The sequence below is a fragment of the Oreochromis niloticus genome, linkage group LG18 (genome assembly GCF_001858045.2).
Source record: "Oreochromis niloticus isolate F11D_XX linkage group LG18, O_niloticus_UMD_NMBU, whole genome shotgun sequence".
NCBI lineage: Eukaryota > Metazoa > Chordata > Actinopteri > Cichliformes > Cichlidae > Oreochromis > Oreochromis niloticus.
Window position 1 is genome coordinate 7,217,513 of NC_031982.2, and position 27,991 is coordinate 7,245,503.

Sequence of the window (27,991 nt, forward strand, 5' to 3'; positions counted from 1 at the left end):
AAATGCCTACGGAATTTGGGGAATTTTCATATATTAGTCAGTGCTTTCCCGTTTCAGCATCACATCTGCGTCTTTCTATTTTTAATCACTCACAACATAAAATGTCATTTGTCAAGAAACCACCCACTCCAAATCACACAGCCCACTGCGACTGATGGGATTGAATGCATGCAGGCGCTGTTTCATAGTTAGCATTGTTGTCATTTAGACACTAGGTGTCGCTCCCGGTTTATTAAAAATAACAAGGGTGCCTGAATACCAGGGGTTTTGGATCAACGTCAAGTATTTGCTCGGTTTGTTGTTTGCCTGGGAGCGGTGTTAAATCTATAGATTAGTGTCACCATAAACGGTTCCATTAAGCATGTTCTGTTTGGGAGAGTTTTTTCCCCCAATGCTAATAGTAAAGAGCCACAGTCCGTTGCCTGCGGACAGCAGTAATTACAGCCCAAGAAAGCCGCGTCCAGCCAGCTGCATGGTTTGAGCAATGTAGTGCGGCGAGTTTGTGCTGCCTGCCTGAGAGAATCCATCACAGAAACAAACCGCCCCCTCCCACTCACGGTGCCCCCGCTTCAGATGCAACTCAAAATACATAAAGCCTCCATGTTGCACAGGGAATGTAGGGCCAGCACACATGAACCGACTGCCTAAAAGTGTCTGGTAACTTTAACGCCGAACAACCTGCGGTCGTTGCATGTTTTTTTTGGACTAGAACAACCATCTGGGCTTCCAAGTGTTTTCAGCGGTGCTCCAGACACGGCCTCGCATTTTGGATAATCGGAGCTTTGCGGCTAACTCGCTAACCCTAAGCTACTTGCTAACTTCAGTTAGTTAGCAATTTCAGCGTCTTTTCTATTTATTTGTTTTTTTATAGTCACGCACGCTCCTCGTGTTGCCCACAAACATAGTTGTTTGTAGCGATGGTAGTTTTCGGAAAGCCATAAATGACAGCCATTATCTGGCTTCCATTCACCACTGTGCTAGCTGGCTGGCTACCACCGCTGCCACAACCCCTTCGCCTCGGACGCTTTCCTGGCTTCGTGGGCTAGCTGGTTACCTTCATCTTAAACAGCTAGCTAACAGTAGCTAGCAAAGGAAGCAAGCGCGCTTGTACTATTGACATTGTGGGAACTAAAACAGGAATAACCAATCGTCTAAATGGACCACATGTCCATAATAACCCAAGTTTCCAACCCCAAGGAGGAGGAAATAATATCATTTAACCAGGAAAAAGGTAAGGAAAAAGTCAATTTACGGTACATAACTAATGCTAGCGGGCTCACTACTTTTCTCTGTTGACGTTAGCTTTTATTCGCACTTGCTAGCTGTTGTAGTACTTAAAGACCTCAGTTGCCTTTGTGTGAAAAGATGGAAACACGTCTTTTGTTGAAAAAGGGAAAAAAAAAACTAAACTACGCAACAAGTTTATCAGAGGGGCCTTGCCCGGGTAAGTTCTCCAACTAGGATAACGTTTGTTCATTGCGTTTTCAAAATGAAGAGCGCTCCAGCGCGTTTTGTTTTTCTTTAACATTTACAAAAATTCAGTCTACATCAAATTAACGCATATTATGCAAAAGTGTTTGCAATAAAACATCTGGATAGTACACTTCTCTTTATGCGTTTGGGCTACATAACTAGACCATATGATCTGACAGCTCTGACAGTTGATTCATGTATGGATCGAGTTCTTGGTGGTTTGGGTTGAGGTTAGCAAGAAGTTCCTAAGGACGAAGCTAATACGCGGACTAAAGAGAACTGTGCTGCTCGTGTTGTGCATCGATTCAGTTTTACTTCATGCACGTAGCAAACCTATCTGTGCAGCTTACGGGAAACTTATTTGGTTTGTCTGAGATGTGAACAGTTGAAACTGTTTTATCCGCGCTTATTGTTTCTCGTGAGGTTTGTGTTATGCAGTGAAATTAACCTCCAGTTTTGGGTCTTGGTATCACTTGTATCACTATGTATTACAAAAATATTCTCTCCTCTGTAATAGATGGGGGTTTTTTTGTTTTTGTTTTTTAAGTTTGTAGTGCTCCAGTGCTGCTTCAACGTGAATGACTCTTCCACAAGCCCATAGCTCCTAATATCCAGTGATTCTCATTCCTGACGCCCTTTGACACTTGCCCTATGCACCGGGTCACCCTGGTGTAGGGTGTGTATCAATATCACATCTCAAACTTCTCTTCTCAGACCATCAGTAATGTGAGAACTTGAGTCTTTGAAGCACAACAATGCATTTGCCTGTAAGCTATAAAAGTGACCCAGAGTAACTGCTGTGGATTCTGTGTCACTGGAATATACGTGGGTGTCTTGGGAGGTTATTCTTGCATGTATGCTGGAGTTTAACTCTTAAGGTGGAGTTATATGGGTGTATGGCAATTAAACTAATCATATGCCACTACAGTGATATAACAGTGTTAAGACAGCTTGCTGGATCGGTAAGCATATAACGTGTTTAGCAAGCCTGTTACAGATAGTTGGTCTTCTTCTGAAGACATGCACTTTACTGCACCCAGGTAGTATTTTAGTATGATTTCAGTGTGTTTGCCAACAGAGGCGTTTGAGTGCAAGCATTCACTCTGCTAGAATTCATTGTTTTGCGTGTTGGGTTGCTGCATGAAATAACATAAGACTGAGTGCGAGAGTGTGCGTGTAACAAGACACAGTTGAGTTACAGGATGAAATAGAGCAGTGACAAGGATGCTCACTTCTCACAATAAATAATATAATCAATATAAGGATTGTATAAGTCTTTGTCCTTTCTCCTCTTTGTTCTTAATCTGGAAAAATGGCAATTCAATTTCAGAATCTGCCAAAAAATAGGGTGCAGGTGGGTCTTCACAAGATACACGTGGGGCAAAACAGATGGCAGGACAGAAGGACTGTGCATATAAATTACAACAAACATGTGGTAACAGCAGTTGTTTTTTTGTTTTTTTATTTCAGTCTCTCTTCTTTTTTCTTTCCTAATTAGCAGCCAGTTTTGTGAATAGAATTCAGAGATTTACTTTGCGAAACAAAACTGTCCACATTTGGCACTTGGTCGAAGTTTATAATCACATAATTTAAAAAGTCTATAAATATTTAACAGCGTTATTTCTATACACTCTTACAGCCAGAGTTGACAGCAGGCTTCTTGGCTGCATTTTCTGATGTAAATACAAAGTCAGCCAATGATTTGATTGTCATCTATCTATTGGAGATCACCTAACATGTAACCCATGCACCCATCTGTCCTAAAGGAATTAAATAGGTAGTCTTCCAATTGCCTGAGCAGGCGCCAAACTGTCTGGGCAAAAACTGACCACCTTTGCTCTTAATGTTCCTCTGTTGGCGGTCTTACAACATGTGCCTGCCTCTCACACTGGTTTGGCTCCCAAGCAGCAGCAGCCTATATATAGACCTACAGTCTTGCTGGGAAGGGCACTAACCCCAGAGCCAAGTGTAACTACTTGTAAGATGACAATGATCATTTTCTGTGTTGTCACAGACATACTTTGAAAGGAAAAAAACAAAACAGCTCTTCATTTCCAAAAAGAGGCCATCAGAGCAGTGATTTCTGTGGGTCTTTTTCTTGAATTTGGAGTCTTGTTGATTTCAACAATTTAAACTCGCCACTCTGCTGAGATTGTTGCAATGAGACCTTATTATTTAATACGTCTGTGAGATGGATGGAGTGTCACACATGATCCATTTACTGTTATGATAAATTCCTTGCTAATAGTGTTGGAAGATGTCTAAGAAGATTATTCATATGGGGTGACCTTGACTGAGCCCTCTTCTACTATTAAGTTCTGGGGTTTCCTGGCTATATTTGTTTAATCTCATGAACACATTGAATTTAAATGAGAAGAAGGAAGCACTCAATTCAAATATGCTACAGATTTAGCTTTAATTAAGTCCTCGATTAGCAAAATGGGATATAAATATTTCCCAAGCATTAAATTTCTCAAGATTAATATTCGTTTTTTAGAAAAGCACCAAAATATATGTATCTATTGGAAATTATTTATTTTTTGTACTATCTATTCAACGTTTAATAAGTTTTGGTTTCTTGTGGTTACTAATGGAATTAAAATTTAGTGGAAAAATTGCAGGAATACATTTTTTGGTTGTAGTTTAAAATACTGTCTTAATTCTTTTGGTCCCGTTTAGTTCTCAGCCAGTTCCACATTTTCCAATCCATGGGATTTATAAGCCTACAAGCTTATCGGTTGCCAATGCCAGGATGTTTTTGTTTGCTTTAAAGTGGGCTGCACATTAGAAAACAGTGATAGCAAACTCACGGCAGTGGAGTATCCACATATACTCACTTAAGCTACTAAAAGACTTCATTTAGGGAATCTACTAAAAGAAGACTCGTTTCCACACTAAGAAAACTTCAATAAAGGAAAAAAAAAAAAAGCAACAACAAAAAAAGACAGCACAGGACTGGGGTTGGCTATCAATAAAGTCTTAATGGCACTATCAGTTCTGGTCAGAGGTCTGACTATCGGTTCTCTCATGGATTACTGATCAGTTTTCTGCCTGGCCAAAAGAACAGTTCTGCATAGCAATGCAACAGTTTTATTACTTGAATCTAAACACAGGCTAAAAACACAGAGACAGAGCAGAAAAAAAGGTATCCACGCTACTCAGTACTGCCAGTTTGAAATTAGTCCACTGAAAGAGTTGAAAGGTGTTGTTTAGAAAAACGTCTCTTGCCGTGGAAACTTGGAGATTGCACTGCTTACAGGAGGTGGTGTGGAATTGGTTGAGCTTCTCTCTGACTAATCCTTAGTCAAATGTGTAGACTGTGTCAACAGTCACAAACCCACCCAGGAGTCGGTAGATTTTGTCACATGTGCGTTGGAAGCCTGAACTTTTTTTCATCACTCAGCTGAGAGATGCATGTAAGAAAGCAAATTATCACATTAGTCAGATCGGACATTAGGCAGTCTTTAACCTGCAGCCCCCTAGTATAATGTCCATGTGATGTCACATTGCGTCAGTGTGGGGAATAACGCAGGTAATAATTTGGAGCATTCAGTGCATGGTGCTGTCTCCTGAATATTGTATACATGCACCCATGCAGCTGTCTCGCTTATACCACACAGTATTTCCAGTACTGTCAATGTGTTTGAAGCGGACTACTGTTATGAAATGACAATTGTGTAAAATGTCCACATGGGATTCTTCTGATTTAGGGTGATCAGATGGAAACAGTTTAGGAAACAACAAAAGAATCATCAGGTAGAAAGAGAGGTCATGTCCCTTGGTCTGACCCTTACCTGAGCTTAGAGAAAAGTCAAACAAGACTGGGAATATTTTTGCTGTTTCCAAAATGTGTTTGGTTTTTGTTTTTCTGGAATGTGTTGTAAATAAAGGTACTTGTACTTGTGAAGTTCACCACCTCATTAGTGAACTACAGCTCTGCTTTTGCAGGTGAGTGATGTATTTGAGACACAGTTGTGCTCTGTGCCTGACTCAGTAGTCCTGTGAATTTGCTAAGGGTCTTTGTGCAGGAATCAATACCATGGCTGGTTGTAGTGATGAGTCACAGGGAGCTGACAACTGCCTCTCTGTCCCAGTTTTACAGAGCTGAAATGAAAACATAAAGCCCTGTTTAAGCAAAAAAAAATAAAAGTTTTGTGCTGCTGATTATGGCCAGATAAAAACTGAGCTCAGTGTAGCCATTTTGAGTATTTTTAACTTAAGCCTGTAAAACACAGAGAACAATGCGGGCAATGTTGATTCAGAGTAATTTGAAAACTTCTGAAGAAAACATTCTTCATTTTCAAGCTGGTAATTTTCCAAACAAATTTCTAAATGTGTTTGCTGCCTTGGTATTTCGTGGTTGTTACAATGTTGTTTTCGCTGGTTTGGGTCTCTCTGGATTGAAGCATTGGGTTGTAGCAAGAAACCCACACGCTTCAGCTTTCTTAGAAGATGCAATAAATGTTTTGTTGTTGTTGTTGTTTCTTTTCCTTGTCGATGGCTGTAGATTATAGTCTGCTCGACTTGGAAGAGCTTATGGCCCTGATAAGATACAACCTAGATACCCAGCAAAACATGCCCTTGCTTGAAAGGCTGTAATTAACATTACTGGAAGACAGTGATAGAGGGAAATGACAGAGAAGCTAGGGAGTGCAGAAAGTGTTTTAATGTATCTGTGACATGCTGTTAGTCAGTCAGCTTCTGATAGCTTTACTGTAAGAGCGAGCTATTAATCTGTTGTAATGCATTATGTGCTTGCTCCACATCCTCCTACATAACATGTTAAGAGATTGTTGTTGTTTTTGTGGCCTCAAGATCCTGTGATGCACAAAACTGTTTTATAGTAAAGCACTAGACAGAGATGGCAGGTTGCAGAAATATTTTGCTCCGAATGTGTACAAGCTTTAGTCAGAGGGGTTTTTTTGTTTTGTTTTATTTTTTAGATATTTACACATTTGTTTAAGGTCCGTAGTACAAAGTGGCACAATATCAAGAAGCCAAAAGACATGACATAATGCTATTCACTCTTCACCGGTCTTCAGTTGCAAAAGCATTCTGGTGGGCTGGGCAGGGGGAATGGGTGGAGAGGAATGCAGCCTTGTATAGGCTCTGAGGGGTCTGAGGGCCTCCCACCTCCTCCTTCTCTGCTTCTCTTGTGCATGATCAGGCTGCTTCAGTCACTCACCTGCCAGTTGAAATGTTGCAGGGAATCAAAGGCAAGTTTTCAAAATGGCGGTAGCCACAAAAGCAAATATTAAAAAATAAAGGAGAGAGAGAAAAAAAGAGGGAAGCGTGTACACCCTCCGACTTGTCACTATTAATAAAAGCTCAGTGTCTGATTTAGGCCGCGCTTCGTGGTTCAGGAATGAGAGGCGATTTGGAATCGGAGCAGAGCATGCTCTGAACTGTCACTGAGTGTGACTGATGAGGTCACCCGGCCAGCTAAGTTATTTTCTGATCAGTGGTTCAGCCAGGCCGAGTGCACAAAACAAAACCTAATGCCATTTAATCACACTGTAAAGGTCTCGCCTATTGTTGTCATTCAGCATGGCTCACACCACTGTGGCCACTTAGGAAAATTTGTGGCAAACACATGGCTGTTTTATTAAAACAGGATCTACACCCCGGCATGCAAATATTCAGATGTAAAGGGTGCACAGTTTCATCCTGCTGCGTTTTTATCATAGAATGTCAGTTTGCATATCTTCTTGTTCAGCCTCTATTCTTCCACCCCCTTCCTGTTATTTTTGCCAGCGTCCCAGTCAAACAGCAGCCTAAAGAAGCAGAGGAGCCGAGGCATCTTCAGCACGTTTTTCTGCTGCTTCCGCAACTACAATGTGGACTCTCCAGCCACCAACACCAATGCCAGCTGCCCGCCTCCACCTGTTGAGGAGAACGGATCGCCTCCCAAGGTGAGCTGTTCCACCTCTAAACTGTTGCTTGTTGTCCTTTTGAGGACTCTAGAAATATCAGTTTGCAGGTCTTTTCCATCTGTTGTAAACTGTCTGTTTTTGTGAGTAGTATTTTCTCTTTGTGCTATCTCTGTCAATGTGTCGTTGTTTTTGGGGGGGGGTTTCTCCTTTGTTTTACTTCCTACCCCTCACCCTGTTTTTGTATGTGTTGTAGTGTGACCAGGTCGAGGTCATCCCTGTCCCTAGTGTATGTATTGCCTTTTTTTTTTCTTTTCCTTTGCATGCAGGGTGAGTGGGCTGGTGGCACATCCTGTCTGTGTGGGCTCCACTGCTCCTCAGAGAGCTCTAGCTCTGCTACCGTACCGCAGTTCACTCTCAGCCGATCGTAGCACTGTCTGGCTGTGTAGAAGGTGTACGTGCACCTTTGGGTTTTAATGTCTCAGTGCTTCATCTGCATTAGTGACACTTTGTGGTTTGTATGCTTTCAGAAACACTGTAACACTAACCAGCTAACATTTTTAAGTGCAAACCTGTTTCTGTTAATTGCCTCAGGAGCTTCTACGCAAGGCATTAAACCATTTATTGTGCTACTTACCTATGCAGTTTAGTAATATTGAGAGTGAGAATTAACATTAGCTCATAGTCTTTCAGTTTGGCTACTCAACTATAGACTTAAAGTAATTAATTCTGTCACTCAAGGAAGGACTGAGATGTGATTCGGTGATCTGCGACCCATCCAAGGAAAAGTTGGTGAGAATAACCAACAGTGATTTGATATAATTTCATTCTAAAAGAGCATCCAGTCAATTCCAGCACTGAGCCATAGTTCTCACTTCACTTCACACTCTCATATAGTGTTTTCCAAACATTTCCAAACTTAACATAGTTAAGTTTGATTGATCCCAGCAAAATTAGGATGGCTTTACAGCAGCAGCCAGCTTTATGCATGATACAGATTTGTGAAATTTAACTTGACCTAATAAAGATGTAAAGAGACGAAAGGGGTTTGTTTGTTTGTTTGTTTGTTTGTTTGTTTTGGCTTGAATTCTGTAGTGTCACTGATCTCAGTTGGTTTTTCAAAAAACTACCTCCTCTAACATGGTTTTGGCTTTTTGTTGGCTTAAACCTTACTTAATGCAAAGTGTACAGCATTCATTTTCTCTCTTTGGCTCTGCCTGTCCTTCTCTCTCATGTACTGCTCTCTGACATTATCTGACTTGTCCTCCCTATAGCCGCCAGCCAAATACCTCCTACCAGAGATGAAAATATCTGATTATGGCAAAAAGTGTGTGGTGATTGACTTGGATGAAACACTTGTCCACAGTTCATTTAAGGTAAGGAGGGGCTAAAACTTAGTTTATGGTTTACTGTTGAAATTCTGCACAGTATAACTACTTTTACTACCAGGTTTAACTAAAAGCCAATATTAGGTTTGCCTATATTTCTGCAAACCATTGTTTAGTTTATGTCTTGCAGTGAGAGAAGTATACATTGTCATTATTTCCAAAGTTCAGCTAATGATACACAGGAAGTTGAAGCTGTCTGAATCCATGACATCACTGTGTACACAAAAGAACGAGATGAGCAGGTGGCAGGGGATGTGAGCGAGCATAATATTACAGTACTGATTGTTGCTTATAATGGGTACATGATTGTAGCAGGAAAATACAGACAACCAGGCTGTGTTGGCAACCATCTCCATTCGATACAACATATTTTTGTTGCACTGAAGAATAACTTCTGTGCACTTTATTCTTTTTTTTTTAATCTCCAAAATGTCCACTTCTGTATGAGGTCAAATGTCTTCTTCTGTCTTAAATTACTACAGAGGCTAAAGGAGGGCAGTGATGATAGAGGTTGTTTTAGCAAAACATACTTCTTTTTTTTTTTTTTTTTTTTGCCCTCAGAGATTAGACAGTCTGCAAATTGAGTTTGTGTTAACAGTATGACCTCTGGGGGTCAGTTGGGGTAGTACAACATAAGTAATTGTATTTTCTTCCCACAGCCTATCAGCAACGCTGATTTCATTGTCCCAGTAGAGATCGATGGTACAGTTCATCAGGTATTGTAGATTTCTTTAAAAACTAATGAATTGTATTGAAGTTTGTCTCTTTAATAGGGTGGATTCCATTTGGTTCTGATGTGAAGATCCTGAAGAAAAGGCTGTTATCCAGTTCAAGTAATCCAGGATAGGCTGTGTGTATCCTGGATGGCCTATTCGTGATTACTTGCACTGGGTGGCAGCCACTGTGCGAAGGGGATGTGGGGGGCATCTAAAGTTATGTGACATAGTAAACAGTCTGATCATTTGAATAATTCCAGAAATGAGTAGCAGGAAGTATTTTGTAGCAATCCTGAAGTTTTCTCATATATTTTCTTATAAATGGCACTGTTCACCTAAATTGTCCTCAGTACAGATAATGTATTTGTAGTGTTTAACACTCCTGTCACACCATGGTTTGTTTTGTTGTTGTTGTTGTTGTTGTTGTTGTTGTTGTGTTGTTTTGTTTTTAAACCTGGTCTTAAAAGCGATGATCTATCTTACAGGTGTATGTGCTGAAAAGACCACACGTGGATGAGTTTCTTCAAAAGATGGGAGAACTATTTGAATGTGTGCTCTTCACAGCCAGTCTTGCCAAGGTATGTTCAAATGTGGACGTGTTTTCTGTTTTGATGTGTTTTGGTTACAAGCCAGTGGTACCTGTGGAACTGTGAACATCGTTAATTTTCTGCTTTCTGAATTTTACATCTCCGTTATTATGCTCTGCATCTGTCCCTTCGTGATGTTAGCCAGTAATGCATGGGTAAGTGTAATGAATGAGGCAAAAGAAACTGTGCTGTGGGAATAATTCCTCTCTAGAAACAGATATTCCTTAAAAGCTAGAGTGCGCTTTTCTGTGTCATAGCATAGTGGCACCTTCCCTGTTAATCAAGTGCTGTTATGAGGGACACCATGCTTTGCTTCCTTTTGGAAACCTAGTGTAGCATTTGGCTTTTGTGGGTTGTTTTTGTTTCTAGTTGAAACGTGATTATAAAGATGTGATGTATATTGTCCCAACATTCACAAGTCATATTAGTTTTATTTTATTCCTTGTTTTAATAACAGTTTCCTTTTCCTCTGTTTGTTTTGCTTGGACAGTATGCAGACCCTGTGGCAGACCTGCTAGACCAGTGGGGCGTGTTTCGAGCGCGGCTCTTCAGAGAATCCTGTGTTTTTCACCGAGGCAACTACGTCAAAGATCTCAGCCGGCTGGGGCGAGAGCTCCGCAATGTTATCATTGTTGATAATTCACCCGCTTCTTACATTTTCCATCCAGAAAATGCTGTAAGTTCCCAATCCTCCAATATATTTGTTACATTCAGTGCTACATCTGTTAGACTCTGAATTTTTCTTGCCACAAAGCAGCCTTCTGTTGCATGCTGAATATGATGATGGGAAACAACAGAAGTTAGAAAGAGGAGAAAAAAAAAAGGCAGATTCCTTCAGCTGCAGAAGCTGAGTTGCTCTGCGGTTCTTGAAAATATCCCAGCAGTGATCTTTTGGATTTAAATAAGCCTCATACTTGTCCAGGACAGTTTTTTCTTTTTTGTTCTTTAGAATCTCGTGTAATTTTAGCAGTGTGCTTTGAAACACCACCGTGCTGGAATAATCCTCTTCTGTCAAGCTTCTGCATTTTGTATTTGGTGTAGCCTCAGGCATTCGCAGTGCCGCCTATTAAATGTCATTTGTGTCTTTGTCTGCCCAACACCTTTTGCCCTCATGCTGCTTCTCATCATCACACTCCCACCTCTGGTTTTCACTGTCTCTGGTGATCCTGGCCATTTTTACACCAGATACATTTCACTGAGCCAGACGTGACCGTCTTAAGCCTTTTGGTTTTATTTTCTTCCCGAAGCCCTTTCATAGAGGCTGACATTATGCAATGCTCTTTACACTGTCTGAGCTGTCAATCTGCCACAGACATTCTAATTTCTGTAGATGACCTCTGTGCCAAGTGTGAAGCATTTCCTCTTCTGTTCTTCTGAGCTGTATCTGTAGGTATTTCACTGCCTGTGGCATCATTTTAGGAGGATGCCTCTGCAGCCTTTCTTAACAGCACTATGGCTGCTATGTCCACACATACACGGGTATTTTTGAAAACGGAGATTTTCCGTTTTCGTTTGTTTTTTTGTTTTTTTTTAAATCCCGTCCACAAGCAAAAACCAAAAACGAAGGAAAACGCTGCCAGGAACATGCCAAAGCAGCAGGTGGCGATATATTCCTAACCGTGTAGAAATGTTGGCCAATCAGAAGTCTAGAAGCCTGGGTGGGAAAGAGTAAACAAAGATGGCGCATAGAAGCAGAACTGAGACCGAAAACGTCGTTTACGTGTGGACAAAATGTGCAAACGCACAGAAAAATCTGTGTTTTCAAAAAATACCCAGGCACGTGGACGTAGCCTATGACTCTTTGTGTTCCTCCTGATTTCTGCAGCAGCTGTGTTTTGGACTCATGCTGAGTTGGTCACTGATCTTCCCCACCAGTTTCCAGCTTTGTCTCACCATCACATTTCCCCTGGCTGTGAGGCAGGGCAGAAACTAAGAAAGTTCTTGTGCTCTTAGATCATTTTATAACAATGTTCATACAGTGTTTTTTGTTTGTTTGTTTGTTTGTTTGTTTGTTTGTTTTTAATTATCTCAACTTAGTTTTGTGTTTCTGACTTCTGTGTCAGTGATTAGTTTCTGTTTTAAAATACTTGCTTCTCGTCTTTAAAATGATCATGTTATTGAGCGGTGACATAATTTCTTTGGTTTCTTGTGGTATTTATCAATCAAGATCAGAATAATTTATTAAGAGCACTAGAGTTCATTTTCTCCAGTAGTGTACTTTTCCTAATTTGGACAAACGTGTCTGCATTTTTATGCTGTAATTGTAGTTTTTTAGTTTTCCTGTTGATCTGATGTCATGTTTGAGCACAGTAGTCATTCAGCTCTACATCTGAAGGCTAACTTTCAGTGGTTTGTGCCTCTCCTCAGGTCCCAGTTCAGTCCTGGTTTGATGATATGAATGACACAGAACTCCTGGACCTGCTGCCTTTCTTTGAGGGACTCAGCAAAGAAGAAGAGGTTTATGGAGTCCTGCAGAATCTAAGGAGCAGGTAGCAGGACAGCCCACACTACCGCCTGTGCCCACCAGTCTCCTGTATTGATCTCTGTCCCTTTCTACGACCGTATCTCTCAGACTCAGGCAGATCCTCCCACATGCCCCCTAAGGGGACGCCTTGGAGTCTCACTGTGGAAAACTTCATCATAACCCTGTCTCTGATCTCATCTCCTGGCGACCGGCTGCCTTCTGAGTGCCATCAGAAAAACAAAAACATTCAATATCCCAGGAGCACTGTGTCTCACAAAAATAATAAAAACCACACCAGAAAGTATGTAGAGTGTCCTAAGCTGATAATATCAGGGACAAAATACTAAGAGGAACGAACTTTAATCTTTATTTTCAAATCAACCAAGTTTTACTATTTGGTGAAGTGCTTATTTTAAACGCAAGGAAAAAAGAAGAAAAAAAAAAAAGCCCACACAAAAAACAACTTTTTGTCTGAGACTTCTTTTGTGGTACCACACAAAAGTCTGAAAAGATTTTGTCCTCATATTGTTGCTATGCAGGCAATTTCTGGTAGTAGAAAGGACTGTGATTCTCTTTTCTTACTGAATGAAGTGCCTTGTGTGACTGTTGTTTATATGGGGAGATATTTTGTACATGGCATATTTCCAGAGTACTCTGGTCTTTTCACATACAGATATGCTTTAAAGTGGACACACAAATATCTTTATATGAAAGTTTGAATTCACTATTTTGTTTTTTTGGTCATCAAACGCTGGGCAGTTGTCTCATAGTATTCTTCTGTTTTCCCAGTACGCTTGTGCCATTATATAGATGTGACTTTGTTTCTTTCGGCTTTCATTATAAGTAGAAGTAGTTGATTTTGTTTTAGGAAACGGAGGATGTATGCAGATGCGACACTCACGCCCCACCTGCAGCAAGTCCAGTAGTTCTTTGCGTTTGATAATTTGATCTGAAAGCTCGGGTAAAAATGTGCCATTTCCTTGTCCTTTTTTTTTTTTTTTTTTAATAATTTGCCAAATAAGAAACTTTTCCTTTTTCTTTTCTTTTTTTTTTTTTAAACAGGCTTCATATCCGTACCAGGGTTGAGCTACAACTGTTAGTCTATTAGTTGTAAGAATAACATGATAGGTTTTATTGTTTTGACAAATAGATGTCAAATTTGTTTATGTTTTAATATTACAAGATCAGATGGCTAGCTTTTAATCACTTAAAAAAAAAAAAAAAAATCTTTGTGTGTGTGCATGCACACAAGTGGTGCAGCTTCACCCTTAGAGGGCGGAACTTCCTCTGAAATTGTACACATTTGCAAAGGTGTTCTTTAAGTTGTTTAAACTGGTCCAGGATCTTACAGCAAATGGGTCGAGTGCCATGTTTTCAGTTTTTCCATGTCATCAGTGTCTTTACAGAATAGAGTTGAGTGTCAGAGTCTGGACAGTGTTTAAATCACACCATTCCCCTCATGTACAGTGGTGGCCTGCCCTTGTCCAGCCCTGATAATTTAAAAAAAAAAAAAATCAAGTGGAAATGCCACCTGTGGTGTTTATTTTCCCAGATTCCTTTTTATCCCTTCCTTTTTTAAACTGCTCTTCACCTCAGTGCCTACATTTGAGAGGAGCCCAGCAAACCGAATGCTGCAACATTAGCTTCCATGGCAATAACCGCTTTTATTTTGGAGGGGGAGGGTGGTTTGGGCACTTGGGTTAGAGCACTTGAATAAATTATCTAGTGAGGGTTTGTTAAAGTAAGAGCACTCTAACATTCATTGTCCACATGAGTGGATCCAGAAACTGGACATCCATGTAATATTTAGATCTATTAGTTTTTTGTTTTGGTCTGGTGACATTCATGTGTTGCAGTGCTGAAAGAACTTGAATTTTGATTGGTTTATCTCAGAAACAGTAGCCAAACATTATGTTAACTGTGTTGCTATAGTAAGCAACTCCTGTTGTGGAGCAAAAGGATGCCTTCTAAGCCTGCAGATGGGTGCTCAGTCCGGGCCAGTCCAGACAGCCCCCTCCTCCAAAAACAATGTTTGGGTCCAGCTCTAAATGAAACACTACTGGGGCACTGCATTAGGACTGTGAAGAACCTCATCATGGCATTAATGCCTTACTGCCTGTGGAGGCACAAAGCAATGTTTCTTCATGAATTCCAAGGTTACACCTCCATGTTTTAGCATCATCTCTCTAGTATTTTCTTATGGAGTGCAAAAACTGATCAGCCATATATGTAGAGCATATTTGGCTCTGGTGGGTTGTGTAACAGTAAAATGGAGCATGTGAAAAGCTCTATGGTGCCATCTAGGGATTGTTTGCCTCCAACAAACCTTTACTGCTTGGTTTGTGGGTCATGGGGTTTATATTTAAGAGACACTAATAATTTCCAACTTTTTTCCCCACCCCCAGTTAAAAGGCTGCTGCTCCTTCAGACATTTTCATTCTTTTCGCATAAGCATTTGTGTTGCGAGTGTGCAGCTCACGATGGTTTCAGTGCAATGTTTTTGTTTTTAAATAAGGAGCGTTTGGTCGACTCTTCTCAACCTCTCAATGATGACCTTTCTCTGAAAATGTTGTTTGTATCATTGTGATATATTTTTCTACCTACATGTTGTCAGTATTTGGGTTTGAAAAGTTGCATATTACCCATTATATCCAGCTTTTTGTTCCTATATCCTTTCAGATTGGTATTGTCCCGCTCTCTTGCCTTTTGGTAAAAAAAAAAAAAAAAATAAGTCAGGTCTCGTCCCACCTATTGGGACGATTGTGAGCGTGTGTGTGTGTGTGTGTGTGTGTTCGTTCATGTGCGCTGCCTTTCACTTTTCCTTTTGTCACTTCACTCATAATCACACATTCTTCACTTTGTATTAAGTTAACACCAAAGTTCTAAAACACTTGAGTTTATTTTATTTTTTTTAATCAATTTCCTCACTTTGCTTTTTTTTTTCCTACTTTGGCAGCATGTCATTCTGAGCATCACTTTCTCCCCCTTTATTTTCTTTAATAAATGGCTTCATTGAAACAAATTTGTCATGTCTTCTTTTTTTTTTCTTCCCCTGCCCCCATCACACATCTGATGTGGTTCATGAATTAAGGCCAAAGATCTTCACTTCAGTCTGGCGTGACTGCAGTTTCCACCGTCTCTGATGTACCTGATATGGTATGTTTACTGAAAGTTGAGAGAGAATGTCACCATTTTCTGTCTTTTACAGTCAACCTGATTTATTTTTACCGTTCCTTTCAGACATGTCACAATAAAAGCACATTTTTGGAGGATTGTTGCCTGTCTTCTGTCATCAGACTAAACAGAAACAGATGGTGTTAGTGAGCTGGCAGCGGTGGGTTCATGTTTTCTTATAACAAGGTGAAAAATGGCAACGACGCGATTAACCTTTGGGCTCTGCTAACCTTGTTTAGGTACTACATGGTTAACTCTGTTAGTTTGGTAGTGTAGGGTGGATATTTAGAGCTTTGTGACTAACAAAACGCTCCTGTGAAGCTGATCACGGTGGAAAGGATAGCTGTCTGTTGGAAGAAGTCCTGCAATGCATTTTTGTACAAACTATTTTTGAGCAACTTTACATAATTAAGATGTAAAATAACTCCTAAAGGTTTTCATTCAACAGGAGCTCTTCATTTGTGTGCATCGTTGCTGTGACTGTTTACATAGGGTGTATCCAAAGTTCACAAGGTAATTTCATTCTAGGGAAAGGCAGATGTGGCTCACTGCAAACTGGTTTCTAGTATTGTTTGTATAAAATCAAGTAGTTCATAAAGATATTTCAGCCGGAGACAGGTATATACAGGTATCGTCGCTGTCGCACATTCGAGGGATTGGGCAGATTTATAAGCACTATAATGCTGCATCATTCATTGTGGCTCTGCTGGCTGAGGACCATTAAGTCATGGATGAATGCAGTGCTTGATGATGATTGTGTTTAACATTTTTATGTGTTCATATTGATTTACAAAAAGAAGTAGAGTCAAGATGTTACATGAGAAATAATCATACTGGATGACTAAAATTACTGATGAAAACAAAGCACATCACTTTCACATCAGCCTGTGCTTCTCTAAAAGTCATAAAATTGTCATTTGGATGAAAAGTTAAAAAAAAAAAACATTAAACAGACTAAAAATACGGGACAAAAGCAGTCTAAAAAGTTTCATCCTATTGCAAACTGAAGTCGGTATGTAGTGAGTGCTGCTTGTACAAATTCAATTTGTAAAAGTGAAGTGTCATATATATGGAGTGTTATAAAGTCTAGGAAGCCCTAGTATGTGTGTGTGTGTACCCACCTCCCAATACAACCAACATCCAGCTGCAAATCAGAATCTCTAGACTGAAGAGAGGAAAAAAGTCGCAATTCGACTTTGACTAGAATTAAAGCAATAAGTTAATTATGAGCTAAAACTGTGAAGCAGAAAAGGAAAAATAAAATTTTAAAACATGGCTGTAGAAAGGGGGTCCTAAAGTTGGAGACTTCTTATTCGGCATCCATGACCATAATGTGTACAAAAAGTCCGGCTGAGGGGAGGAGGTTTCCGTTCTTATTGAACAGCGGCACGTGTCTGTATCCTGTGTGGGAGCACAAAGGGGCTGCGGTCAGTGATGGCACGGGACAACATGAAGTGCTCTTTGTGGAGCGGATGAATTGGGTTCTCTATGTCACACCACAGAGAAGGGACACTTCCCCATCTCTGTTTTCACACTTCATAAATGAATAACTGACTGACTATCAGTGGTTTCACAACACTGGCTTATAGTAAGGAGAAAAAAAAGGACTTGACAAATACAGTAAAAATCCTCTGACAGCTGCTGAACTCACCCATTTTCAAGCTGTTGAAGGGAAGCGTGTACTGCCCGACAAAGTCATTATCAGAAATGGAGTCATAGTCTTCAATGCTGAAGCGGACCAATGCTAGTTCCGGCACATACACGTCAAACTGGAAGTTCTCATTCCAGGAAGGGTTCAAGCCTTCAAAACAGAAAATTTTATATTGTCTTGATTCATTGCGGACACATTAAAATAAAACAAAGGACGTGAACGTGAGGTACCGTTGTTATCAAAAGGTTTGGTCTCTTTCTCTGCGACGTCAGCTGGCACTCCATAGACTTCCACTTTAACCAGCGGGTCTACTATGGAGGACTTCTTCTGGCTCACTTTGGGAAGCTGCTGGGCTGATATGACCTATTGGCAGGTGAAGAATGATCTCGACTTTAAACGGGACTCAAAGGAAATCAAATAACTCCAGTGTGTGTCTGCACAATGAAGACCTCACCATGACATGCAGGGTCTTGTGCTTCAGCCAGTCTCCTCGGGTCAGGGTGATGGGGTCAAACTCTGTGGCTACGTCCCTCATGAAGGCTGGTTTCAGGACGTAGCCGCTTTTGCCATTAACCAGGAATCTGCCCTGGTTCACATCCATGTCTGTACAGGGAGTCTGGAAGTTTAAGGCCACTTAAAAAAAACAAAACAAAAAGAGAATAAAGTGAACATGAGCTCTTGGCCACTGCTGTATAATTATCAGTGTTTGTTATTTCCTCTTTTAGCCATTACCAATTTGGCAGCCAGCGTTCCACAGAGGCACTGGGTTGTAGTTTGAGGAGTCGGTCCTGGAGCCGGCTGGATAGATGCGACTAAACTTTTCCACATTGTGGCGCACGTAGGCGTTCGCTGTGAGAGGAGGGAACACAAGATTTATTGACAGTGCTTAATCAAAGTTTGTGAGTTCCTGATAGTTTCTCTTCCTTTACCCGACTCCTCTGCCAGCTTTATGGCCTTCCCCTCCTTGAAGGATGCCATTTCATAGAAGCTCAGGTTTTTTTGGGCATCTTCGAAGCTGTTGAAGTGGACGCTCTTAAAGTAGATGACCATGTCGGACAGCTCCTTCGCTAGCTTCAGCTTTTTCTTTCAAATATTGTGCAGAATTTAAGGGTGAGTAAACATCACGTGTGTGGTAATGTGCTTATTTTCATGGGCTCGACTACCTTTGTACTCTTCTCCTTTTGCGCATCCTCATCATTCGACTCTTCCTCCTCCGTCACATCGTTGTCATCTGCAGCTGCCTCAGCGAAAGTGTCTTCCAGTTTGTTTAAACGTTTCCCTTTGATCAGGAACTTCCCCTTTAGCTCCTGAGGGACGGTACATGCACACACACACACACACACACACACACACCATTTATCTCCTATGATCGGTTCAGCCTTGACAATCCTGATGAAACTAGTGAAACGGATACTAACCTCAGGAGATGGGAAATTTGTGGGCATGCCATCACTCAGAGGAGAGGTGATGAGTGCACTGCCAAGGATGGAGCTCATGTGGCGGGCCATGACTTCCTGCTGTTCCACGCTGCAGTGGTTCTCCAAGGAGAGAATCACTGGATATTGGGATGTCTGAGGAAAAGCAGGCAACCCCCCCCAAAACAAACACATATACAAATAAGTGTGTTGCTGGATGTTGAGTGGAGACATGCTGGATACCAACAGATGCTAAACATACCTTGAAGGCATGCTCACTGATGGCTTTGATCACATCTTTAAAGAGGATCTTGGAGGTGAGAGTGTAGCCGTGGTAGATCACGGGCTCATTATCCGGTCCGTCCCAGCAGTCCAGCTCCACACAGCGGCAGCCTTTCTGCAGAGCCCTGAGAGTGTTGGAGTGAGCATTAGTGACCAAATATGTTGTTTAAACTAACAGTTCAATCAGTGAAACGGCGCAACGTGGCGAGAGATGGTTACAAGAAACTATTTAAAAATCCAAGTTGTAATGAATTGGTCTCAGTGATTCAAGAACTGACAGATTATATGGCACATAAACACATACTACCCTCACTGCCCGCTTAGCACAATTAACCAAGATGTTAAAGGACATCATCATTTTTAGTCTTTGACTCTAGCAGAGTAACTTTGCATGACTTGCAGTTCAAAATGAGCTTTTTTTGTCTTAAATGAAACAAGCCATTTTAGTTCCCTTCCCCTTCCGTTTAAGGTAACTTTCCTCTGATTGGCTGCCCCTCACAAATGCAGGACTTGAACAGAAGGTGGGTGGGGCATTTGGAAGACCCCCTCTCTAAGACAGAAATATATCAACAGATCAGATCTTTGTTCTCGTTATTTTAAGTGTTGGCCATGTTTAATGCTGAGCTTCCACCATTGTAATAACAACTATAGAACTAAAAAACAAGAACAAGTATGAAAGGTCCCATTTAAAGTCAGTAAAAGTGACAGACTTCCTACTGACAAAAACAGTGCTGCTGTCTTTTCATCCCTATTTCATGTTAGTGACTGCACGGTGAGTTAATGTTTTGGGTTGTTTGTTTTGATGGTGCAGCTGAGTGCTCCCACCAGTTATTTTTTTAACTGATCTGGGGTTGAATAATGAGATTACATCTCTGTGGTTCCTTTGCACACAGATAGGAAGATGACCAAAGATCCAAGTTTGGATAAATAACTAGCCAAAAACTTTCATCAAGGACAAATTACTGAATCTCAGGATGGAAAGTGTTACCTAATGTACGCCTCTGTGCTGCTGGGGCCTTTGAGCTGATCCTCCATGAGGTAGGTGTTGTGAGAGGAGGAGATGAAGTAGTGGTTGAGGGGCTGGCTCATATCCTGGTACACGTCCTTGTGGTCTGGATTCAGAATCATGGCATCTGGGTGATTCAGGTACATGAGGAAGCCATCTTTGGACAGCAGCTTCTTCTCTTTGGCTGAAAAGACAAATACACACAAAATGCAGCAGATCAGTCTACAGTGCATTAAAAAAACAACAACAACAAGAGTTCAGTCATTTATCTGTGGACAAAGTCCATGAGACTCTCTTAATCCCCGAGACATCTTGGACAGAAAGAAGTGCAATTTCAATAATAGATCTGAGTTTTTCTACATGATAAAGAAATGCTGTTGTAAAAAAAGAAACACATTTGTCAGCAGGACTCTTAAACTGTAAGAAATAACTGTAAAATTAAAAAATAAGTTCTGGTAGCACATCGGCCGGATTGTTCTACAGTGGAGTCAAAAAAACAACAAGATTTCTGTTGCTTCATTGTTTGTGGATTAGTTAATTAATTTACTCCAGTATGAATGGCTGAGGTCTCTATCATTAGGAGAAACTATACTAACAACAAAATACAGTTCACATTTTCCAAAGCCATCCACTGGGCTGTCATTGGTGTCTTTACTGGGCCAATTCAGGCTCTCGGACCTTATGTTTGGCACACTTGTTTTAGGATGTTCCTGCAGGTGTGAGACCAGCCTGAGAAAATTATATTTCCCTTGTAAATATTTCATACTGAGGTCGAAGGTAAGACTACCTTATTGAGAAGGATGCAGACTCAACTGAATGAAGGTTACTTCTGCTTATATAGTGGCTACAATCCAGGTTTGACATTACATGAAACTGTTGCTTAGATGCATATTCACACTTCCTGTTCCTAAACCAGCTTTGAAGAAGAACACTTCTGGAAATCCAAAATCTGTACAATTACTACGTAGTAGTAGTCATGTGACCCAAGTCTGAAATTTATGATTGCAATCTCACAGCATGATTGCTGCTATATCTACATCTACTGGGAATGCAGATATGAAGGTATGAAGCAGTGATACACTGACACTCATGAAAAAGACAAAACAAACCCAGATAGCAAAAATGAAATGTTTGAAATTCCAACAAAGAAGAAAATCTAGTCCTCCAGCTGTGGGGAACATACCAAGGAAGACAAAGCTTTGAAAGAAGCAGAGGAACATACATCGTAGCATCTCTTTCAACAGCCACTATCCATGTTCAGTCTTTATCCATCAAAGTTTGTGCATATTCCAAGTTTATTATATTGGAAGCCCCATGGACTTGGGGTGGCTGTAGCTCAGGTGGTAGAGCAGGCAGGTAACCGGAAGGTTGGCGGTTCAATCCCAGGCTCCAACAGTCTGCATGCCTTGGGCAAGATACTAACCCCATGTTGCCCCCATGAGCGCAACCCCATCGGCGTGTGAACGTGTATGAATGTTAGACAGTAAGCACTAAACAGTTCAGAAAAAGTGCTTGTGTGAATGGGTGTGATTGGGTTAATGAATTAGTTGTATAAAGCGCTTTGAGTGCTCAGATAGAGTAGAAAAGTGCTATATAAGAACCAGTCCATTTACCACGGACTAACTTAAAAGATCACGAAAAGGTCGCAGTGTGCTGGAGCCTTAGACTCGGGCTGCCATAGACTGCAATTCCAGAGGAACACAGCTGGAAACCACGAGCTTGAAAACACAGTGGTTTTTAACCCTGGTAACCATTAGGCCATTCACGGGATACAGCTCACTGATTTTTAAAAGACGAAAACCAGCAGAGCTGCAGTCCTGAAAAGACCTGAAAGAGGGCCATGTACTGACCGTTTTCATCTGGCTCATACATCTCGATGATTCTGTGCGCATCAGCCAGCGTTGCTTTCTCCCTCTGTTCTTTCATCAGGAAATCCACCAGGTTCTGAGCGCTCATAAAGCCAGTGGTTTTGGCGTACTCCCCATAGATAACATCAATTTCGTCCCGTTGGGTCAAGAGATCATAAAAGTGTTTGATCTCCTCTCCTGTCAGGGTTCCAGACTTTGACTTGTCACATTTCTGCATTGGGGGAAAGTAACACAAAGATTAGTCAACATTTTAAGTTGAAAATAATGCACTATAAAACTATTAAAAGCTGGATTTGCTATTAATGATAAAGAAAAAAAATATGTGGGCTAAAATATCAAGTTAGCACTGATTTCCTCTTGGAGCACTTCATTAGAGCTTCAATGGGTTACTACAGCTTAGCTGGGAAGGCTCCAAGAATATGCATTAAAACATTTTCTGCCATTAGGAAACGTTAAGAAGTTCTGAGGAAATAACCTTGAAAAGCATTTCCATGTATTCATCATCCACTTCGATGTTGATCAGATGCAGGAAACTCTTGACCTCTGACGGGCTCAGGTTATCGTCTTTGTTCTTGTCTGCTTTCCTCAAGCAGCTTAAGATCCAGCTGGAAGGTTTGTGATTTAAGGTGGAGATAAACAGGTACCTGTCACTCAGCGCTGTCCAACTGAATGTGACTTATTTACTTATACCACCTTTGTTTAGCTAAGCTCAGGATAGATTAAAGAGGACCTGGAGTGCTTTTGTCCTGTTTTCTGTCATATATGCTGTTATAGTGGTGGATGAGATGCTCATATTACACATGGCCACAGTTTTAAATAATGAATCAGAATATGTGAAATAATCTCTGAGCACTCTAAACACTCAGTTTCTGAAAATTTGTTTTCCCACGGCTCTGTTGGACAGCCAAACAAGAAGAAAAAAGACGGCAAACATGGAAGGTGGCCTTAAAGGGAGCGGCGCTAAAACGGCTTCAAACTTACACGCACCACGGCCCAGCACAAAATAAATAAGGGTTATATTAAACTATCAATAAGGCAAAGTCATTCTAGTGGAGCCAAAAGGTGAAAATAAGGTGCAGGAAATGAGTACAAGAGATTCCTTTTAAATCTTATTCGATAGGTGATGACCAATGAAGTCTTAATAACAGGTTATTAACAAACAGCCACCTGTTTGAGCTCCATTTACTTCAGCTTGCTCACAGTACAGCTTCTACTGTCGTGTAAAAGGATACTGCTCTGTCTTCTGCTTTTGACTCAGGTTGTTTAGGTTGGAGACCACTTTCTGCATGCTTTTAACCCACTGCTTTGCCTCCTCCTCCGAGCTGGCGATGAGGTCCAGGTTCTTGCGGCGGCTCTTGAAAATGATGAAGAAGCAGCGGTCCTCCACCTGCTCCTCCGTGTTCTTCTTCAAGCCCTCCGACTGACGGCCCATTTGCACCGCCGAGATGTCATCAAGCGAAACTGAAGACAGAACGAATGTTATTCAACATTCATTTATTTAAAAAAATCCACTTCCTGTCATTCAAATATGTAGCATGTGGCACAATGCTGAAAAGCAACACATTATCTTCAAGCACACGCACAAGCCTGATGTTTGCAATTTCCCCTGCCTCCCACTGAAGTCAGTAATGAGCGGAGACGTTGGATGTACATGACTACATGACAGCAGTTTCTGGGTGTCATACAAGCAGAAAATACAATAAGAGCCATTTCTAACCACTCCCAATACTCAACTATCACTATCTGCCTATAAAACAAATCACTATCTCTACAAACACACCCACATTGCTATCAGGAGCAACCCAGATGTGTATGATAATACCAAGGACTTTGTGTAGCTTTGTGATCAATCCAATCCTTATATAATCCACAAAGTTTTGGTTGTGGTGGGAGTGGAACCCCAAAGGTGTTTGCTAATGCAAAGTAATAAAAAGTGTAAAGTAAAGAGACGGCGTGAGATTAGACAGATGTGTGCCAAGGGTTTGCCCGTCTCACACACATTCTGCTGGGAAGCTAGGGCGGCACTCACAGGTATCGTTTTTCTTGAAGGTCTTCTTGGATTCGCGCCACATGGTCTTGCAGTCCTCCTGGAGCCTGAAGTAACGCGTCTTCTTCCAGCTTGGGGAGAGGACCTTCAGGAGGTCTCCCCCCTTCAGGAGAAACTGGAGGTCGGGATCACCCTCCAAACCTGAGGAAGGAGGGAACAGAAGACCACTTTAGAGAAACTGCAGGAAAAGTGCAAACGCTCAGAAATCCCAAGCAGGCCATCATTAGAAAGTCATAAAAGTTCATGGCTTTGCAAACACACGCGCACACAAAAGATTTTACGCTGTGACAACAACGTAGTAGCAGTCTGACCCTGGATAACATTTTGGTTTCGTCCGTTTGGCAGCGCAGCCTACCTAGGAGCTTTACGTTCGTTTGTATCACTTTCTGGCCCCTGGCATACTGGAGTAACTCCTCAGACCTGCTTTTCTCGGGTTCTTTTCGTATGCACGACATGGTGCTGCCCGGAGCTGCCAACACTGTCTGTGTTCACAAGGGACTGTGTGGAGAAGGGCGTGTACCATCCCCACTCAAAGTTCACTCAGCTCCGTCACGTCCCCTTGAGTTTACAGTCAGCTGACAGCTTGCCCGTGCAGGAACACTGCCGCGGAAAAGGAAGCGACTCCAGACTCGTCTGTTTGAACATTGCTCCTGTGTTCATTTTTCAGGATTTGATCAGCATTCCCATACTCACTGTTAACTTCAGATGTTTTAGTTAGCGTAAATTACCTGCTAGCAGATAATAGTAGTGCTAGCAAATAAAAGCAGCCACAAGGCATAATTAGCGTCAAATGCCTCGCATACGTTAGTTTGGAAAAGATTTGACGTGGAGCCAAGAGGGTGGAAATTCCATCAAAATATGGCGATTGGAATCTAAGTTAACTGGTGAGTTTAAAAACTGGGACTTTGAGCAGAGGAGTGATGTCAAACATGCGGCTCCGGGACAAAAAAAGGCATCATTAATGACTGATGTATTTCAATAATACACACTGCCTTTCATTTTATGGTGTTGTTGGAGGGTTTAAAGTACTTCCATACAATTAAAAGGAAAATTTTGATTGGTGTTGGTCAGAACCACCCGAGGCTCAAACGGGACTGTATGTGATGCATATTTCTTGTGAAATTGCAGCGCTTCTATTGCTTCTCCCTGAGGTGGTCTGTGGCTTGCTGCTAGGAAGCTGTAAATAGGCTGAGATTTTTTATTTTTTTTTTTTTTTTTTTTTTTAAGCTGAACTAATAGGAGGCTTATAATATCAGAGTCCAAGAATATAACATCATCATTATTATTACTACAAACAAAGTTTGATACCTGCGCTGGAGCCTGGCTACAGTTGACTTCTGCATTAGTTATCTTATGGGCTCCATCTAGTGGTGACAAGACGGTACTGCTAAGCGCCGTGATTTAACTCCACATTACTAAACTTCTCATTATTAAAAATACAATAAAATCAGCAAACAGGCCTGCGATTACAGGACAACAAGCGGAGTGAGTCATGCGATAAGATTAATATTTCCTCGTCCCTAGCCTCTATAGTGGGATGTGGAAGGCTGATTTGACTCTACAAGCAGTACGTGCACCGCCTTAGTTTGGTAACATTTGAGCTTGCAGCAAGGTGAAACCGAGCTGAATGAAAGGTGCCACACCTTTTTGAGTGTTTAAATGCACACAGGTGATTGTCTTGGAATTTTTCACTCGATTAAGCGGCAAAAAAACAAATAAAAATAAGAGTAAAATAAATATACATAGGACCGATATATTTTAACGCAGAAAATTAGATTTTTAAATGTAAGGAATAAAAACCACTTTCCTTTGCTGACATGTAATCTTTGCCTTAGGGGTTATCGGATTTGGAAAACAGTGGAAGTTGGCCAAATCCAAGAAAGGCACAGTATATTTTAACTTGGTGACTTTATCCGAGATGCATCCTACCTTTAAGTTTATTTTCGATCCCGTTCGTTTCCATCTCGTCTTGAGTTCACTCCGCTTTACGCAGCCCGATCTTCCCCTCACTTCATGCAGCTTCTCGTGAAAAGTTGCCGCTTCTTTCTTCCATATGCACAAGACACAAACCTGTTTTTGTTGCTGTTGTTGGTTTGTTTTTGTTTTTTATAAGGAGGCTTCTGACAAGTTTGGGTACAAGGCGAGCGAACGCGGGCACACGCGTGGGTTTCTCCTGGCAGTCTGAACGGTGTCAGTGACTCCCGCAGGCTTCAACACCGGTTTGACGAGCCTGCCATTCAAGCCGCTGTGCTGATGTCACAGCAGGTTACACCTTTAGGTGAGCTTCTGCCATCCTGGATCGATGGGACTGGGTAGCGTAACCTTGTAGCCAGCATGCAGAGCATACGTCGTTATTACCTGAAAGTTTTCCGCGCACCTGCAGCCAAAAATGGGGGAAACAATCCCGCATACTTTTCTAATTCTGTTGTATGTACACAAGACTCAAGCTACCACTCCCTGAGCCTCAGAGTCTATTCCTCACCAAAAGATAATTCTGCATGTGAATAAACAGGGAGGGGTCGTTCATTTGAGAAGCATGCAAGCTTAGATAACCCATGGAAACATAATCAACTTCTGCTAAAGCCTTTTGCAGTGTTTTTTTTCTTTTTTTATGGACACCTGTTCCTCTTTTGAAACTCCACCAAGGGGCTGAATAGCAAATTTGGCTAACTGCCACTACATAGCCTAGTTTTCTTTTCTTTTTTTCCCTTTTTTTTTTTTTTTTTTAACTGTGACTTTAAGCATATTCGTTGCACTGAATGGGGCAGATAAAGTTTTCACCCTTTTCTCTTCATGCACAGCTTTCCTTTGGAGAGATAAAAGCCCTGCAACCACTGGTGTGCTGGGGCTCTTGTGGCTCTCAGCACTTCCCTTTCAGGCCTGGCTTAGACTCAACGCACTGTCAGCATTAGAATGAGTGAGCTTTCATGCACCATCACAAGGGGAGGGGATGACCACCTCCAAAATCTACGCAGGGAGCGGGGGTCGGGAAAACAGACAGTGTGGGGAGGGGGGACAAGACTAAAAATAAAAATTAAATAAATAAATAACCTTGACTAGATTTGTAGAGGTCAAGATTTATGGTTACTAATGAACTCCACACTGCTATTACTGTAAAAGACAAGACAGTGAGTTCTTTAGCTCAGCATTTACTTTAATATTTAACTTAAGTCATTGCATCAAAGGTGGGCGAAAAAGTACCAAGTGTAAAACCAAGCAAAATGAAACTTTCCAAGAAAATCACTTTAACCAGATAATGAAAATCAACAAAAAAACAAAACCCAACGAAAACAAACTAAGCAGATATCATGAGGCTTCTTTCATTGGTACAAGCTGTCTCTGCTTAGTGTCTGTGCTTGCAAAACAAGCAGGAACAGGCCCAGCTGTTTCCTCACATACCATTGATACCATCCAAAGTTTTGCTTTTCCCCAAAACACCCCCGTGCAGTACGGGTGCTGCTTTACTCACAGACCGTGCAATGCCCAGTGTTACCAGAGGACATAGTCAGCAGCAGGACTCCAGACAGGAAACAATTTGTAAGAAAGAAAGAATGACAGAACTACAGAAAGAGATGTTTGTCTAATGTTTTACCTGCAGTGCATAGTTTAAAAGTCACCTTTATCTGTTTACAGTTCCACAGCACAGCACACAGTACACCTGGTTCTCATTATCGCTGCAGTGTTTCAACATATGAATGTTATAAACGACTAAATACCTCAAACAGGTTGTCTTTTAAACCCTGTCTATGGTATGTTTGGGGTTCAGTATTGGCCATTAGATTATACAGCTACATAAGAACTGTAATTAATTTAAAATATTTTACTTCATCTTTATTCCAAGAAGGTTTTAGACCAAAATTATACATTGTTGAATCAACATTTAACATGTGGAATTTTACAAAGATAACCCATTGATGTCAACTGAACAACCCTGCTTTTTGCAAATCACTTTAACTGAATGCCACCTGGCCACTCATTACATCATTATTTAATTGTGGCATTTACAAAAACATGCCTCTGGAATGTCGCTGAAACCCAACGCATGATAAA

At 41.2% G+C, this 27,991-nt stretch overlaps 2 protein-coding genes across 7 annotated transcripts; one reads left to right on the forward strand and one right to left on the reverse strand.

The window, feature by feature from the left end:
• Window positions 1-230: 230 nt before the first annotated feature.
• ctdsplb (CTD (carboxy-terminal domain, RNA polymerase II, polypeptide A) small phosphatase-like b) lies at window positions 231-16,603 on the forward strand. 5 transcript variants are annotated; one of them, XM_005475944.4, is made up of 10 exons: window positions 231-1,231; window positions 7,228-7,385; window positions 7,600-7,632; window positions 8,618-8,719; window positions 9,391-9,447; window positions 9,933-10,025; window positions 10,525-10,710; window positions 12,402-12,523; window positions 15,590-15,654; window positions 15,739-16,603. In XM_005475944.4, exons 1-9 carry the CDS (start codon window positions 1,156-1,158, stop codon window positions 15,639-15,641), a joined length of 879 nt encoding a protein of 292 aa, XP_005476001.1. In that variant the 5' UTR covers window positions 231-1,155; the 3' UTR covers window positions 15,642-15,654; window positions 15,739-16,603. The 5 variants fall into 5 exon arrangements, with proteins under 5 accessions (XP_005476001.1, XP_003457467.2, XP_005476002.1 ...); XM_005475945.4 differs by lacking the exons at window positions 15,590-15,654; window positions 15,739-16,603 and adding an exon at window positions 12,607-15,520 and having other exon boundaries at window positions 237-1,231; XM_003457419.5 differs by lacking the exon at window positions 7,600-7,632 and having other exon boundaries at window positions 234-1,231; window positions 15,590-16,603.
• Window positions 16,427-26,429, reverse strand: LOC100691757 (1-phosphatidylinositol 4,5-bisphosphate phosphodiesterase delta-1). 2 transcript variants are annotated; one of them, XM_005475947.4, is made up of 15 exons: window positions 25,871-26,429; window positions 23,924-24,082; window positions 23,127-23,355; window positions 22,370-22,499; window positions 21,877-22,105; window positions 20,009-20,210; window positions 19,001-19,145; window positions 18,742-18,894; window positions 18,487-18,630; window positions 18,253-18,406; window positions 18,056-18,172; window positions 17,778-17,956; window positions 17,554-17,686; window positions 17,324-17,473; window positions 16,427-17,073 (listed from the first exon to the last, which is right to left on the reverse strand). In XM_005475947.4, the coding sequence occupies exons 1-15, from the start codon at window positions 25,902-25,904 to the stop codon at window positions 16,982-16,984; spliced, it is 2,250 nt and encodes a 749-aa protein (XP_005476004.1). In that variant the 5' UTR covers window positions 25,905-26,429; the 3' UTR covers window positions 16,427-16,981. The 2 variants fall into 2 exon arrangements, with proteins under 2 accessions (XP_005476004.1, XP_003457468.1); XM_003457420.5 differs by lacking the exon at window positions 25,871-26,429 and adding an exon at window positions 24,297-24,493.
• Window positions 26,430-27,991: the final 1,562 nt, after the last annotated feature.

What these genes read in the sequence shown, in the direction of transcription:
- ctdsplb (XM_005475944.4), top strand. Translation starts at nt 1,156, where the DNA reads ATGGACCACATGTCCATAATAACCCAAGTTTCCAACCCCAAGGAGGAG. An exon ending in AGAACGGATCGCCTCCCAAG is followed by an intron (nt 7,386 to 7,599) that starts GTGAGCTGTTCC and finishes TATGTGTTGTAG; the next exon opens with TGTGACCAGGTCGAGGTCAT. An exon ending in TTGTCCACAGTTCATTTAAG is followed by an intron (nt 8,720 to 9,390) that starts GTAAGGAGGGGC and finishes TTCTTCCCACAG; the next exon opens with CCTATCAGCAACGCTGATTT.
- LOC100691757 (XM_003457420.5), bottom strand. Translation starts at nt 24,396, where the DNA reads ATGTCGTGCATACGAAAAGAACCCGAGAAAAGCAGGTCTGAGGAGTTA. An exon ending in CAAAAGCAGAAGACAGAGCA is followed by an intron (nt 22,500 to 23,126) that starts GTATCCTTTTAC and finishes CAAACCTTCCAG; the next exon opens with CTGGATCTTAAGCTGCTTGA. An exon ending in CAAATTTCCCATCTCCTGAG is followed by an intron (nt 18,631 to 18,741) that starts GTTAGTATCCGT and finishes ACCGTCCCTCAG; the next exon opens with GAGCTAAAGGGGAAGTTCCT.